Raw genomic sequence first — 16,888 nt, forward strand, 5'->3', positions numbered from 1 at the left:
AAGATAAACCCACAAATGATCAATTAAGAAAGAAGAACCGGATTAAATGCAGCCAGAGGACGTTTCACATGTTTATTTCGCCCTGTTGAATTGGCCCTTTAATTAAAAAAAGGTCACAAAATTGTGGATTCTTCTCAATTACAGAACTGATACAAAACAACATACTGTACGGATGTAAGCCTAGGCGCATATACACGTACTGTACAAGACACCCAAGAAGTAAACATTCAGGTGGGAGCTGGGAGCATGATGACACTGTCTGGGTTGCAGAAATGACAAAGGGTAAGATTAACCATTTATTTCCCATTTAGAAGCACAATAAAGAACACGAGATAGGACACACTATAGTGGTGTACAGAGATCAGCCTTTCCAACCTAAACAGGGACACGCCTCCAACTTTGCCCCTATTCCAAGGTGAGGAAGCACCTCAGACTCCGCTGAACCTGCTATGATACTTGTTAATTACTGTTGCTTCACTACACTTTCAAATTGTGGGAAGATTAAACCGGGACACTAACCGTGTTGTACAAATATTCTCACAATGTGACGTCCAGTGAAAACCATTTTCCAGGGTGTAGCTGCTATTCTTTTGTCCCAGAGAGATGCTGGTGAGATGGCGGTGGTGACGCTAGTATTTACGATCACGGGGCAAGCAAGAGGATAATCGGTTCCCTTGGATGGAGGAAATAAAAACGGCAAGGCGGAGCTCTCTGGGACAAGAGAAGAAGACGCAGACTTGTAGGAATGCAATAATCTGTATGCACTGCAGGTTGGCACTCATTCCCCGCTAGATGCTAGAGGGAGACGACGGCATCAACCACAAGCTCATGTGTCCCTTTGACACCAACTGTACAGCCAGACCCAGCATTTTTTTTTTTTTAACTATTCCTCTAGTAAATATCCACTTGTTCAAAAACATCACTGCTTTCATTTCTTTTATATAAAACATTTTCCCCATAAAATCTCAATAAAATAAAGTTGCTCTTAGTAGATGTCAGGACAAAGATATTAACAAAATTGGAGTAAAAAAATCTCACAGTGAACACTGTGAACAACAGCTGGACCTCCTCCTCCCACCACTTCCCCTCTGATTGATTTTTAACATGTGACACAAATACAGCAGCTGGAACAGAAGACAGATCAGAGAATTAAGCTCAAAGCAAATGAACCGACTGGACTGTTTAGTTTTTAACCATTTCATAGTAAGTGATGTGAGACAGTAAAGCCAAACTAATCATCTGCTGTCATTTACTGATTGCAAAGTACCCAATTTAAGTGGGTAACCACACACATAATTTACCTTAATTTTACTGGAATAACTAATTTCCTAATTAATGAAAAGCTACACAGCAGCCCCAAGTCTGTTGATCGGTCAAGTTCGCCTCAGGAGAGTATTTTTGCTCACATTACAAGCACAAGCACAGAAGACAAATGGAGTCTGTTTAAGGAGACTACAAACCCATGAAGGGATGTGAGAAATCTCACAGGATCCCACTGGAATTCTGAAAAATCATGGAATTTCTCTGAAAACATCCACAAACAAAAAAAAGAGAATGTGATCCTCGTCTTCCTGCACTGGAGCGACTCAAACTGGGACTCAAAGGACGTGGTTTGTTGAACACCAAACATCCGGCATCTGACACACAGAACATCACTCAAAGACCTGTACACATTGGTGCAACAACAATCATTAATAAAAATAAAAAAAAAACTTGGTCACATGGTCATGGAGATGCACTTTTCTTCTTTTAAACATTTGAAAATAATGTTTTTTTTTCTGCAGGCGTCCTTCCTACACTAAATTTGATGGCACTCAGAAAAATAAACGGCTCACCTGTTTGTTCAAACTAACAAAACTATCTCATCATGTCCTCTGCCGTCAATTGGCCACAGTCACACAGCAGCCTGGGATCTGTGGTAGTAGTGTTCAAATGCCCAGCCACCTCTTCTCCCCGTGACTTTGTACAGAGGAGTCAGTGGTATCGACCAGAATACACATCACTGGCATCATTTGTCGCAGTGTACATGTGCCAGTGTGCGTACATATGTGTGTGTGTGTGCGCGCGCGTGTGTGTGTGTGTGTGTGTGTGTGTGTGTGCGTGTGTGAGTGTGTGTGTGTGAGTGTGAGAGAGAGATACAAGGGATCCTGCATTGCACATCTAGTGGCACATTTTTCACCAGTCCCGATTAGGCCTTTCTTATCAGCTACCACATCTGGACCCTTTCGTTACAGAGACCTCACACAAGAGAGAAAAATAAAATCAGTTATTAGGCATAAAAGTTCCCAAAAGTTCACATTACAGTACTGTTAAGTCTCATTAGACAAAACGAAAAATACAAAAGGCAGAGAGAAAAAAAAAAAGCTTACACCCAATCACCATTATTTTCAATATCTATATAGGAAAGGCTTGTTTTTTGATTAGATATATTATCATCATTAACATCATAATTACTATGATTATTATTTATTATTATTGTCACCATCCGTTGTTTGCTTTTTTGTTTTGTTCAGGGATCAAACGGAGTAATGGGGGAAGGGGCCAGTCACTGGGAGGAAGCCTTGGTAGCTATCGTGGAGACACAGTGCTGCTGGAAGTTGGGGGACATTGTTGAGTTGCAGCCGAGTCTCTGCAACTCTTTTCCCAGCATGCTGCAGCAGCCGGGGGCCGGCGGGGCAGCGTTCGGTACCGTGGTGCTCACCGGCAGGCCTTTGGGCTGCTCGCCGGTGGGAGCAAAGTCAGGGCTGTGGCTCTGAAGCACGCTGCTGATGTGGTTCAGGAGGTCGTTGAAAAACTCTGGGACACCCTCATAACCTGGAAACGCAGGAGAACATCTTTACTGCAGACAAACTAAATATTTAGAAAAAGAAGGAATCTGGCTTGTGACTGAAGGCTAAATAAAGAATAAGTCACTTAATCTGTTTACAACTGCTTGTGCTGCTGCCTTCTGGCAAGAAGTGCAGCAGCCTGATGGCCTGGAGCTGCAGGTTTAAGGGCAGTTTCTTTCAGCAGGCAATCAGTCTTAAAAAACATCCACATTCACACACAGGAAACACCTACATCATGTACACACATCACACTCACACACATGCATCCTCCCTATCATGTTGTATTGTAATGTATTGTCACTGCCTTCATATATTGTTTATATATATTTATTGTTTCAGCCTATATGTTGCAATCACAGGAGTCAGATCCAAAGAACTGTACTCTATAAGTGTAAAATGTAAATAATTATATAGCATTGAATTACATTAGAAGGTTTCTTACGAAGCTTCTCTTTTCATGTTCTTTATACGTCTGTTAACTCTTTGAATCCCAAACTCTACCAGTGAGTTGGAAGGCATGTTACAAAATCACCAACACTGCACCAATTATCACCAGAAACTGTAAAAACAGACAAAATCATCGGGTTTTGGACTTTCTGACACTTGTGAACTACTTATGTGACGTGCCATTTAATCGGGAGCTTCAACCAAATTTAAGCCTAAAATCTGGTTATTCCATCAAAACAGCTTCATTCTACATGGCTCTGAACTGAAATACATGGAAATGAACTGTCAGCTTTAACCAGATTCTGTAAAAATACTAAATATTCTGCGCTCTTCAGTGGAACCGTAACGCGATTAGAGAATCAGCTGCAACCAACAGTCACAAGGCAAAAACTGAGATTTTCCAGCTTAATGTCAGTACGGAACCAAATTTAAAATGTAAAATATTTATAGCATTCTATTATCGGTAACACATGTGGGCACTTGAAAGACTTGGTACATGTAGATTACAGGGTATTTTCAATTTTTGCTTTAAAGTTTTACAGAAATTCAACTTTTTAAAAATTTATATATTTACACCTATGTCACGTTACACAAAATACATTTCTGAGCTCTCTCTACTTCTAGCCATGTGCTGTTTCCATAGAGATGCTTGACTTTATATTGGAGTGAAAAATGAGCCCACAGTGAGGAAAAAATGTAACAGAAGCAAAAAATACTCAAAAACTGCACAAATTAGGCCTAACTGATTGACTGACGTGAGCGACAGGCTGCACCTACCAGGGAATGCATTGATGTCGATGACGGCGTGTTGGCCTGTTTGGTTGTTGATGATGACATCGATGCCGAAGAGGGACACGCCCAGCGCCTGTCGCAGTGACCTGGACAGCTCTCTGATGACGTCATCACTGGGTGGCTGAGACACTCCCTCTACGTTCTCTCTCTGAGGTGACACAAAATATTACAGGTGTATTAGCGACACAAGTCATGAAATCACACACGAGCGTTTCGTTCGGAAACATTCTAGACGTACCGAGGTCAAATCTGAGGACGACTCTGGTTTGGAAACGTTGTGGCTGTTGAAGAAAATGGCTTTCCTGTCTGAAAGAGAAACAATGGGAAAAGGTGAGGCAGCATTTTTAAGAGCGTTGATGACACTGACAGGTTTTCCCAGTGCTGTCACCTATTTATGTTTCCTATTTCAGGCACTAGGTGGCAGCAAAGCTCAACACAGTGCAAACAGGGAGTTTAACTAAATTAATGACATCATGATTTCAGTACCTCCTGTTAAGCAGCAGAAACCTAAATGTAAAACACCCTGATGGGATGTTTTTTAAACTTTAACTCTCCTGGTCATAACCATGTCATGCTGAGTGTTAATATGTTCAACAATATGTAACTTGTTTACCTGAGGTGGATATTTTTCTTTCAAGCAATGATAAATGTGACAGGACGGATTGCAAAATTCTTTACCCTCCTTTCCTTTGCTACGGGAGTAATGATTAACATAGTGAGTGTTAGAGGTAAGGAAGAGGGCTGAGGAGTGGAGGGGAAAAGTAAATTCCATCACTGTCTAAATAAATATGGCCCTCAGCTCTTACGGGTCGAAGTAATGAAATGTTAGGCAGATAGGCTCATTTATTCCCACAGCGGATGGACAAAACAGCAGTTTAACTCAGACAGAAGGAAGTCTGAATGGGACAGACCATCTCTCACAGTGATATCCAACGCTAACCTCGCTTTACCTTCATACCGCAACCTTTCTGGGTACAAAACATAACGTATAGCTTCAGGCTGCGGAGGACAATGATGTAAACGCGGCGCAGATGTACGGCTGTGGTATGCGGCTTTATGTGTTTGAAAAGGGCCGAGCTTTTCTGTTGCACCACTCAGCATTCCAGGCTGAAAGCAACTGTCCTCTCTGCACTGTTACACAAAGCAGACTACTGCACTGATGGTGAGTATGGTTTGCATGAGGGCCTCTACTGTATCACATGCAAATACTGGATTCAGACGTGTCAGGGGAGAACCCTGTATTCAAAGGACACGTCATGGGTAAAACCTCTGACATGTTTATGGAGAAAAACATCACTCCTCTTGTTTATTTTCGACAGCATGTACCAACAGGGTAAAACTCAATTGCACTCGACTGCACCCCTTAAAAGGGCGAATAGGTCCAATCACAGGGACTATAAAGCCATTTTATGAGGTCTTTTATTGGGTAATTTGGAGGAGCAGTGCAGCTTGTACAGACAGACCAATGTGGCCATTAGCAGCCCTTGGACTTCCCCACCTGTCTGTCTCTCCCCATCTGTCTGTCTGTCTGTCCTCACCTGCAGGTCCAGCAGGGAAGTTCTTCAGCGAAGGTCTCTCCACCACGGTGTAGGAGTCTCCCACCACAAACACCTTGTAGAGCACTGCGTTGTGGTTGATGAAGCTCTGGATCACACACGGAGGCTTCACATCCTTCAGGTCCTCTTCACTGAAGATAATGGCCATCTGTGGGCAGGAAAATAGACGACAAAGAAAAACGTTCAGATCAGCAGTCAGAGCGGCCGTTCACACCGACAGGGAGTTCAAACCGAGCGTAATTCCATGCCGTTAGCGCGGAGGAATGAAGGCTGTTTGGCCAGCTTAGCGAGGGTATTGATTTCAGCTGACACATAAAGATACATGAGGTACGGCACATTATCTGATTTTGTTGTTTGAACTTGAGTTACATGAAAATCCCGGGACAAGACGAGTGTTACTGCTCACACAAAGCAAACTGTGGAGGGTGTGAGTGACCTCTGAGCCCTGAGACCTCTTACCTCGTGGGAGTTGGTGCCGTGAGCCACCCGTGTTTTGCAAACTGGGGAAGAAAGGAAGGTGTGGAAAAACAAAGAGAGAATTTAGCAAGACGTTGTGACAGCAGGGTGAAAAAATATCTCCACCTTCTCTTACGCTTACAGAAGTGTAGCAACGTATGTCAATCTGTAAGTGGTTGTAAACTAATAATGAACAATGGGAGGTCTGAATATTTAGAGGATGACAAAGGCAGAGGCACTTACTGAAGGGGAATGTGAGTCCTTGCCTCTTGATCTGCTCCAGCACATCTGGGCTACACTCTGTGTTCAGAACCATGAATGGAGGAGAGCAAATCCTGTCATCTGATAAAAAAGAAAAGTAGAAGAGAAAAGGAATGAAGAGCAAGTCGAGAGGGAAATACACCAAGACCTTGAAAGACCTCGGTTAAATTGGAGTACTGTTTTCAAATTGATTCTTTTAAAAATTAAGGAGGAACGCTCTTGGTAACATTTTAGAAAAAGTGGAAAACACACCCAGAGCCCAAGATGCCGTCACAAAATTGCGTGCTCAGTTAAACTGACAGTTCAAAATTTATATATATTTTATCTACAATGATACCAAACTGAGGAAAGCATTGATTATCACCTGTTGTTTCAGCTGTGATTTACCGCAATAAACCTGAACTAATACATTTATGAATTATAAAAACGCCACGAGATGTAGTGCGATTCATGTATAGAAGGGGTCATTTCAGATTTTAGGACTTCATCAATTGTATCGTATATAGACACATATATATAACATTTGCTTGATTGTGTAATATGTTCAAGGTGAGGGTCTGTAGCAACTATTATTTTGTTGTTTTGCATCAACTTCTCACGTGTTTTCTCTGAATGTGATTCATGTTATCCAGTAGTGTCATGTATATATATATATTTCTAAATGTGTTGGTTAATTAACAGAATACCTGTAAATCCAGATTGTGAATGTAGAAGATTTTCAAGTATTTCTTTCACTGTGTAAATATTTGGCGGCAAAATCAAAGTTTCTCTTTGTATTACTGTTGCGGAGTCAGAGTTACTCCTTATTTAAGATGGCTTCTGTCTGGCTTTGTACCAAACTATTTGCCTGATGAAGGTTTAGCACTGACACCTTGCGCCATTCAATTTATCACTACAAGTTAGACAGCGTGCGGGACTAAAACAAATAATCAACGTTTCATCAGGGTGCAGTTTGTTGTGGTTAATGATTTGCATGCTGTCTCAGCTGTCCAAGATGACACAAGAGGCAGATGAGTCCGTGACACACACACACACGCACACACACACACACACACACACCTTACTTAACTGGGTCAAAATTTTGAATGCCATCCTTGTGACCAGTTTACACAACAATCACAATACAGGCCAATATGAGACAGCCAAGTTTTGCCGCTGCTCCTCCCACACAACCCACACAAAAACAGAGAAAGATGCTGAAATACAGGAACACGGCAATCATATGAGGAACTACAAGTCCAACCTGCTGAGGAGGACACTACACAGTCACCTGATACATCACTCTAAAGGCCTGACTGATATTTCACCAGACGCCCAGCAGCAAACAACTATGATATAAACAAGATTCTTCCTCTTTTCTCATTTATCTCTACCGTATTTTAATATCACATCATGCTTGTTTACATCATATTTTCAACTCACATCCTGTAGCGGCAGGTGGATCAGTTCTGATAAGACTGAAAATTAAAAAAGCTGGACTGGCAGGACTGGAGCCTTGTCATCCTTCGCCGTATCAGCGCTCAGGGCGCATCTATATTAATGTCCTGTCTTCTGTAATTTCCCCTCTATAGTAGGTACGTGGGGGCGATAAGGCAGCTGGTTGGAGATATCACCACAGGAAATCAGTGACCGGGCCAAAGCAAGAGCTGGCAAACTGCTAATGACAAACACAATAGAAACATGCCGGTCTTTGTGTGCTGTGGGCCTCAGCGGTGGCAGGGCTCTCTGCTCCTGTTAGTGCTGAGGTCAGGAGAATCTCATTTGCCTACATTAACTTCAGTGCTGAGGGCTGAACTCTGGGTGTGCTCAGGGGCCACACAGACATCTATGGGCAGACAGTGCAGATACACACAATGATTTTTGGAGGGGCCCAAAAGCATTCATAAAAACTATTTTAGCGACGTTGAAAAGTAAGGCTGGTGCTATGAAAAAGAGCAAAAAAGCAGCTGTGTGAGGTGATAATACGGCACATTCAGTGTTACTGCAATAAGGCTGCATGATGCTGAAGAGAATGAGGAGCTCAGCTGCATGACAAAACGAACTGACGACATTTCACTTTTAAAATGAGGACTTTCTAGCTGGTGTTGTTAACCCTAGATGATATCAAAACTGAACATATTCTGGATATGCTATTATTTTTGGTTATCTGTGAGTTTTTGACCAAATTTTCAGGAACGTACATATGTGATACTGGGTCTTGGAAGTTATACTGAATATTTGTCACTGTTTTATCTACAAACACATTTTAAGACCAGCATGTTAACTAATAAATAAAATTATATCAGCATTACGCAGCCCTACATTCATTTAACTACTTGCCAAGATTAAGAAAAGTTGGGTTGTTGTGGTTTTAGATAGAGATGACTCACCCCATTTATCTGAAAGAGAATCAACATACTCCATAACACAGTGAGTCATGCACTACATTTTCACTGCAATTTACACCTTATTTTATTCTACATGTGTACACTTTCTTCTATTATTATACAACATAAAGTTTAGACTTATATTCTATAATGTGTATAGAATACAATATAATATACAACTTCCAGTTTATTCTCTTCGGAGGCATAAAGTTTTATGTTACCTTATCAAACTGTACGCTGTAAACATCCATTAAAGTTCACAGATCGATATCCTGGCTCAACTTTGACCTGCCACAGTTATGTAAGCTCTTTCGAGCGTTTCTATTATCGATATTGCAAATGCAATCAGTACATTTACCGTGAAACAAAGTGGTTTACGTAACATGGCTCAATTGCTTGCTTTGTTTACCAGCGATATGATCCTGTGACTTTATTGCCACAATGTTTCTATGTTTCTGTCTCTTAGAAACAACTTTTGCGGATACAGTGTTGACAACTGATAGAAATGATAGCTACTGCACTGAAAATAAGGTCCTAGTCTTAATAACCAAGAATAATCCTTTAAGTGTCCACCTTGTGATGTGTCTATAAACAAGAAACTAAATGCCCCCCAGCTGTGCTGTGGCTGAACATGTGCTCTCGTATTATTTACACAACTTCCTAAGATTTTATTTTTAGTCCAAAAACAAACAAATTTGTTCTTTACAGCAAACCAGAATAGATCTTTCATGGGTAAAGCTTATGCATATGTATTTTGCTGCACATAATACTCCCATTCTCTTTCACAGGCAGATACTTGTTGTGTGCTCCATAACCTTGTCCTGTGCAGTTGGGTCTGTTCCAGTGCTGGCTCTGGAACCAGGCAGTGTTGGGAGCAGGAAGCCTGGAGGGTTACCCATCAGTCATCTCTGCACTGCCTACAACTGTGTTCCTCATACTGATGCTGTTTTACCAGGACAAGAATAGCAGCATAATGTCTTTCAGAAAACAGTCCGATGGAGGAAAATATCCCCATGACATCACCCAGTTCCCAAAGACTGATGGCGTTAAAGTTTGTCAAACAAAAACCATCAAAAGACCTAAACCTTGTCAAACGGAAAACATTTCAAGCTCCAAGTTAAGGATTTACGATAAAGGGTCCAGAGAATAGTGGGATAATAGCGTGTGGCCAAGTTTGTAATAGCGTGCATGCTTGGCTCTGGTTGACGTTTCAGGGATAAGGGGGCGGAGGGGAGGATCAATCTCTGGCTCTGTCTAAACAGTACATGCTTGTAGCAGACTCAACGGAGCCGAGGACGTTTACAGGACTCTACAACAAGATGCTTTTTAAATGTCATTATCCAGTAACGCTCTTTTGTTCATTTCAATTTTCTTTTATCTCATCAGGACATCTGCAGCATACATGAGCTCACTCATTCAATTCATATTCATGCAACCAAATAAAAGACATTCCTCAGCCGTTCATATCTTCCCTCTGGGATGAGGCTTTAGGTGCAGAGAACAACAAGGAGCCAAGGTACATAATACTTCATAAACTGTGGTGCTGTTTAGGTGGAAGGCTGTTGCTATTTAGAGCTTGTTTCCTAGAAACCCCAGCATCCTCTTATGCTGCTCTCTCTGTGTCCCTCCAAGGCAAAGCAGCACGATTTTCAACATTTTAAATTGAATTCTCTCGATATCATGCGATAAGAGGCTTAAACTCCAATTACAATCATGAGTTATTTATTTTTGAAAAGAAAAACATGATTGTTTTCTCACATGTAAATCCAAGACTCCTTTGACTAGATTTTCGATACAGGTTGACCTGACAGATGGGAAATCTTGGACAATCTTGTCGCCATTAGGCTCTGTGGACCTGGATGAATGCTGAGGTCTCAAACTGTCCCTCAGTGTTTGTCTTTCTGAGGCTGCAGCTGTGATTAAATATTGATCACTTGCATAAATGGGCCACTTGTTCCATTGGTCCCTGCTGAAGTGTACATTAATGCTAGCACACACAGCTTGATTAATATACAAATACCCCAGGAAGGTTTCCGTTTGATCCAGAGGAATCCGCTTGGGGCTCAGGAGAATTCTCTTATCTTGAACTGGAGAGGAATAAGCTTGAGACACTGAGTGGGGCTTTGGTTTTATTGGAGAGTTGACTTGACGACAGTTTCTGTCTATAAAAACAGTCCAAGATATCAAAACTCATGTATACACAAGAGCTGGTGGATTCCACTAAGTAACATAAACAGTTACCTTGCTCTGGCTCACATAGGAAACACAAAACCAAGTCAGACAACAGAGCAGCGCCAAAGTTCCTACAAGTACAGCTATGAATCAATGACACCGCTCCATTAGTGCTCATGCGGCCCTCGTCGAGCTGTTTTATATTACACATAACAATAAGGCAGCCTCATTCTTGTACTTACTTTTATATGAATTTAAACAGTTTTAAGCAGAGCTGCTAAATGTACTGTGACTGAGTCCATTTAACACTGAGAGGCCACTCAAGTGATAAAATAAGGTTTTCCAGAGAAAGCACAAGCACACCTCAAGTGCTTCCTCCTATTGAGTACTATTCTGAGTCATGCAGACGGCGAAATGCGGCAGGCTCTCTATGGCCTTTCAGTACTGGGTTGCCTTGGCAGCTGCTCCAGGACTCCATGGTCTCTGCTGATAAGGAGGAGGAAGTGGCTGTGCCTAAGTAAGCAAGGTAGACTCAACCACTCTCAGACTATCCCGTTCTACTCTACCCTTAACCTAGTTCTCATAGTCCTTCCTGCTGACAGATAAAAACACATTCATCCTCAATCGCAGGCAGTTTTTTTTTCCCTACAGTCACGATGGTATGTTCAAGGATCATAATGGCTTACACTCCATTATTGTGTCTAAATTGACTGCAATTGCCAGGGAGGTTTGGTATGCATGTCTGTGTGAGCAGAGAGCTCTACTTGGATTAATGGAAGCAGAGTGGTAAAAGAAAAAAAAGAATAGCTTCTTATAAATGCAGCCAGTGAGCCATCTTCCTCTTCAAACCGATTGCACACAGTGAGACAGCTTATACTGGCTGTTACATAACAGCCATCATGTCTGTTTGGATAAAAAGACGTCTTCTTGTGCTTCTATTTTAAGAAAGCACTGACACGGCCGACATGCTGAAACGTCTCTGATCCGTTGCTCCGACACCACACTGCAGTGCCTCACACACACTCATGAAGCCCGGTGGAGCCATAATTAAAAGGTTTACGTTCCCAGCCATGTATGGGGGTAAAGGAAACGTGGATGAGTCACAGGTGTGCTCACAGTGTTTGTCGGTGGGGAATGTGCCCCTTGTCGTCATTGCCTCCAGCTAAAAGTCATTGCTCACTGATTAGTTTATGGGTTCGGTGACAGAGGAAGGTGCTGCAGGACCGACTTGAAGGCAAGTTTTGATAGTAATGAGTTCAGGCAGGGAGAAATGGAGAGGTGCTAGTGTCACGTGAAAGGGAGGAGAGGAATGATATCAGCATAGCGCTCAACCGGCCAGAATTAAACATCTACTCGGAAGCATTAAGCAACATAATTCAAGTGAGAGGCAGCAGTGTGCTGTCGTTTGTTAGTAAGGTGTCCCCTCTCGGAGTGAAGAGGAAAGACAGAGATCCTGCAGTTACCGCAACTCTGCTCCATCCTCTCAATAATATCAGACATGCTGAGGAAGGCAGACGGCTGTGTCCGTGGAATCAACAGCTACTTTGTTATTTTAGACAACTTGTGTTATTATAATGTACTGAGGAGTGGGAAAGGAACAGAGACACTAATGGTGTTTCCAGTCCACGCCTGTCTAACAACTGACTGCAAATCCAGCTGAATCTCTAGTGTGGAGCAGTTACTACTACGAGAGAGCAAGAGTGTATAAATGAGGATGGCACAGCACAGCTAATACCATAAATTCCTCCATGTTGGACTTTTAGTTCTGTCAAGGTTGTGACAAATCTGTGTGACAAAGTTTATAACATTTGACCCGTAAGTGAAAGCACAAATTTACTGAGTTAGTGAATTCACTACTCCATTAAAGTCAGGGATCCTTTTTACACCGGTTACACTCGTGCACCTAACACTTTCACTGAACACATAATTTAAGTGCACACAAAACAATTAACTGCACCTTCTGCCCTCACAATAGCAAGAGTAACGGGTGGGTTTCTTGCTGTGCTGTTACGAACAGGAGACTGTGGAAGGCTGTGATCTCCTGAAGGTGATCTCCATTCATACCGACAATAACAAATCATAAATCTGTCCATTCCAGCTCTTCTCCCACAGGAGAACAGCATCAAAGGGCTGAGAAAGTGCATGGACAGTGGGTGTGCAGCTGGCAGCAGAAATGAGCGGTTTGTTTATTACTGACTGGTCAACAGTACATTCAGAAGGTCAACAGCACATTCATAATTACTGGGGGCTACTAGCTGAGCCCTCTCAAATGAAACAATCTGCTGACCCCTCCTCAAACCCTCAGTGACCTGATGCCCCACACGATTTGGCTCAGACATGGGGCATGAACAGTGTTTGTAGCTGGCATATCAAATTAGATAATGAGTACAGATGACATTATAAATTAGGTAACACTGTGAGTACTGCCTGTTAGCAAATCAAAGTAAATACCATTACCAGAATGTAATAAAAAGTGCATAAAATACATTAAAACACACAAAAAGATTAGCTTAGCAATTTACTGTCTCTAATAATGAGAAAAAACCTAAAGAACGCAAAAAAAAGAATGAGCTATACCAGAACAAATAAATGTGACTAATGTGGGCAGTACTCATCTTGTACACAAAATACCTGAATCCTAAAATAGAACATCAAACTGCAGTGATTTGATCTTATGGGCCAGCCACAAATATAGAAACAACAGTTAACCCTCCTGTTGTCCTCATTTACGGGCACCAAAAAATATTGTTTCCTTGTCTGAAAAAAATCCAAAAATTCAGCCAAAAAATTCCCCAAATTTCTGAAAATTTGCAAAACCTTCAGGAAGAAAATTCCAATAATTCCTTTAAAAAAAAAAAAAAAAATCCCCCAAATTTGGCAAGAAAATTCTTGTAAATATTTTATAAAAATATCTAAAGTGATTACATATATATCAGCAAAACTTCTAATATTTTCTTTAAGAGCATTGAGAAAAAAATCTACCAAAATCCAGCAATTTTCACTGGATTTTGGTTGATATTTTTATGAATGTTCTTAAAGAAACATTTTCTTTTAACATTTCTTTTTTTCCCCCACCAAAAATTGTTCAAATATTTCCCAAAAATGTTGAAAATGTGAACATCAGAAGTTTCACTGTGAAAATATTTTTTTTCCCATATTTTCAAACTGTAAAACGGGTCAATTTGACCCACAGGACAACATGAGGGTTAATCAGGACTTTAACAGAGCAGCTAGCTGGAACTAACAACACCCAGAGTGGAAAGGAGCAGACGAATCAGCTGCTGCCTTGTAAAGTAGACAATCGCTGATCTAAAATGTAATGCAGAACTCAGGTGGGGAAAAAACAATAATTCACACACAGAGCAAACTTGCTGAATGTCAAGTGCACCAGTGTTACCGATGAAAACGTTTAGTTGCACTTGACAGATAGCTGTAAAACAATCGCATATTCAGTGCAAAAGGCTGAGAAGTGAACTGATTTGGTCCAAAATGTATAAGTTACGACTGAGCCTTAAGCCAGTCAGCTGGGAGATGTGCTGTTCACACCACTCACTGTGTTACCTGAAACATCTCACCTTGCATACAGCTTTCTATTCTGTGGATGAGCTGGTAGGACTTGCAACGGTCCAGCAGAGTCCGGATGGCTGGAAGAGGGTCCAGGACAATAGTCTCAGGGTGAGCATCGATGTAGTCCTTGAAACACAGATACAGAACATTTCAACAATTTTTTTTATGAACTTACACTGAATAGATACTATTATGCAAAACACTCTCTGAGCCCTATCTGGTCATTATACAGTATGAAGCACCAGCATCTTTTTAAACTGCAGGAACTGGCAAAAATTAGTAAGGATTTGTTTTCATTGTTTGCCTCTTGTTGTAAAACACTAGAAGCTACAACCACTCACTGCAAAACAGAAACAATTACTCAGCTAATCATTTGTCAACCAACAGAAAACAAATTATCAACCATTCTGACTATTTGTTGGTTAAAGCAAGTGAGTCGCTTCCATGTGATCTGTTAATAAGGTGCATTGTTCTCATTTTCCGTAACTGCTCAGACTATGTAATTACTCATATGATTAGGAAAATTGCCGGCAGGTTAATCAATAATAGAATTAATGTGAATATTTGAGTTGTTTATTTATTACAATACCAAATACACTCAAATGTGCAAAAGGGGCAACTATCTGCCGTGACACATACAAATACATCCATACAGATTAGAAACGTTAAACAAACATATTGAAGTCCGCAAAGTACAATTACAAACAGTGAGGTGAAGGGTCGACACGCCTCACTCTATTTGTGTAAGCCTGAGAGAGTCTGAGATGTATGCCAGCGGGTCTGTGTAGGTTACATCACTACATCTCTGCGTGGCCGGCTGTTAGGTCAGCGTGAGGTTGGCTATTTTACATAACTGCACTCCCCTTCTCTTCTCTTGTCTTCTCTTGTCAGCTCTCCTCTGGCTCCGTCCTCGCACCTCCTCCTCTCTACTCCCCACCGCTGTCCATGCTCTCCACATTTCAGTCTCTGCTCTATGGATCTCTCCGCCAACCGCTCCTTCCGAGCAATTTTTACTGACTCACAAACACTGTCAGGTGGAGCTGGCTGGCCTGCATATTATACAAAAAGCCTGCCTGCTCACATCACAGGCCTTTAAAACAGAAGAGCTCCACTGTCATACAATGAAATTAAACACATGCAGGAATGCTATGCGTCAAGCGCACATGCACAACGGAAAAAATGTCCATCCGTGAACTCACTCTACACACATGCTGACGCACAAAGCATGTAAACAAACTCCTGTGCCTTGACATGGAGGAGCCATCTGCAGGATTTGCTGGGATCTAACGGGCAGCGCTGATCAAAGCCAGAGGAGCAGTTATGTAAGTCGAACCAAAAAATAAATACAAACTAATCTTCCAGGAGTTCGGAGGAATACTCTGCTGATAAGGACTGTCACTTGCTGATTTCTGCATCTCAGAAAAAGAAATGTTGCTGAACACAGACAAGAGGGGGAGGTGAGAAAGAGACCAACACTCTTTAGCAGGTGTTAGAGAGGAAAAGAGCCAGAGGGCTGCACATTTTCTGTTCTTTTTTTGTGAGCAGATCTGTTTCTATAGGAGATTAAATGGTTTGAAGACTCAGAAAACAGGGTCAGAAAAGGATCTAATCTGTTCTACTGACTGTAAGCCGGATGCCACAGGCGTCAAGCCTGAAGTGAAAAATTATTTTAGCACTTACATACATAATACAAATATAATACAAAACAGATGGGTGTGATTGTTCACATCAGTTCAATTTACATTAAATGTCAATCACAGAGACATTCACAAGATCTAATTTACGTTTGTTGCAATTTGTCAGCAACATTAAAAAATAAAAAGTAGTAGCATGATACAGGTTTATGGTATTACTGATATTTTCAGTTTATTCAGAACAATTTTTAGGTTGGTAACAATAATAAATGCCAATAAAAGACAAAAAGGTCCGCCAAGTTCCTCAAATCACATCTTCCTACATAAATTACTATTAATGAGCGATAATACAAAAAATCTGCAATGTCATTGCCATCAGTATCATGAAACCCCAGAGAGAAATCACGCAAAAAACATTAGTCTCAGGTCTGCTGTGCACACGGCTCACACCTCAGGCCACTGAATCACCACTGTGCATCCCAGGATGACATTTTGTTTTAAATAAAGAGCTATTTCAGAGAGGAGGGCTTATTCCTTCCACCACACAAAAGGCTGTTTATGATCACAGCTGTGTGATATTAGAAACGCTCCAACGCTAATATTTCCAAGAGAAATGTAATCACAGACGACACTTGTGTTCAGGTAAATAGCCAAACTAAAGCGGTACAGAGTCCTAAGACTTCACTGCTGATTTATCAGTTGATATTTAATTCAAGTATAACAGCACATAACATACGGTGATAAACTATGGGTGACAACTAAAAGAATAAAAAATGTTGGACTAAAACCACCAGTCCTCCACACTGAGA

The 16,888-nt window shown here is 41.3% G+C and overlaps 1 protein-coding gene across 2 annotated transcripts in view; it reads right to left on the bottom strand.

Annotated features, from left to right (window-relative positions):
• Positions 1-58: 58 nt before the first annotated feature.
• itpk1b (inositol-tetrakisphosphate 1-kinase b) overlaps positions 59-16,888 on the bottom strand; it is a 33,709-nt gene continuing 16,879 nt past the window's right edge. For both annotated transcript variants that reach the window (XM_023285965.3, XM_023285964.3), the window contains exons 5-11: positions 14,454-14,571; positions 6,323-6,421; positions 6,083-6,123; positions 5,606-5,771; positions 4,306-4,373; positions 4,053-4,215; positions 59-2,814 (exon numbers count right to left, since the gene is read on the bottom strand). In XM_023285965.3, coding sequence (XP_023141733.1) covers positions 2,546-2,814; positions 4,053-4,215; positions 4,306-4,373; positions 5,606-5,771; positions 6,083-6,123; positions 6,323-6,421; positions 14,454-14,571 — 924 coding nt within the window. In that variant the 3' untranslated portion in view covers positions 59-2,545. The remainder of the gene's footprint in view (positions 2,815-4,052; positions 4,216-4,305; positions 4,374-5,605; positions 5,772-6,082; positions 6,124-6,322; positions 6,422-14,453; positions 14,572-16,888) is intronic.

This window comes from Amphiprion ocellaris, chromosome 20 (assembly GCF_022539595.1).
Source record: "Amphiprion ocellaris isolate individual 3 ecotype Okinawa chromosome 20, ASM2253959v1, whole genome shotgun sequence".
Lineage (NCBI taxonomy): Eukaryota > Metazoa > Chordata > Actinopteri > Pomacentridae > Amphiprion > Amphiprion ocellaris.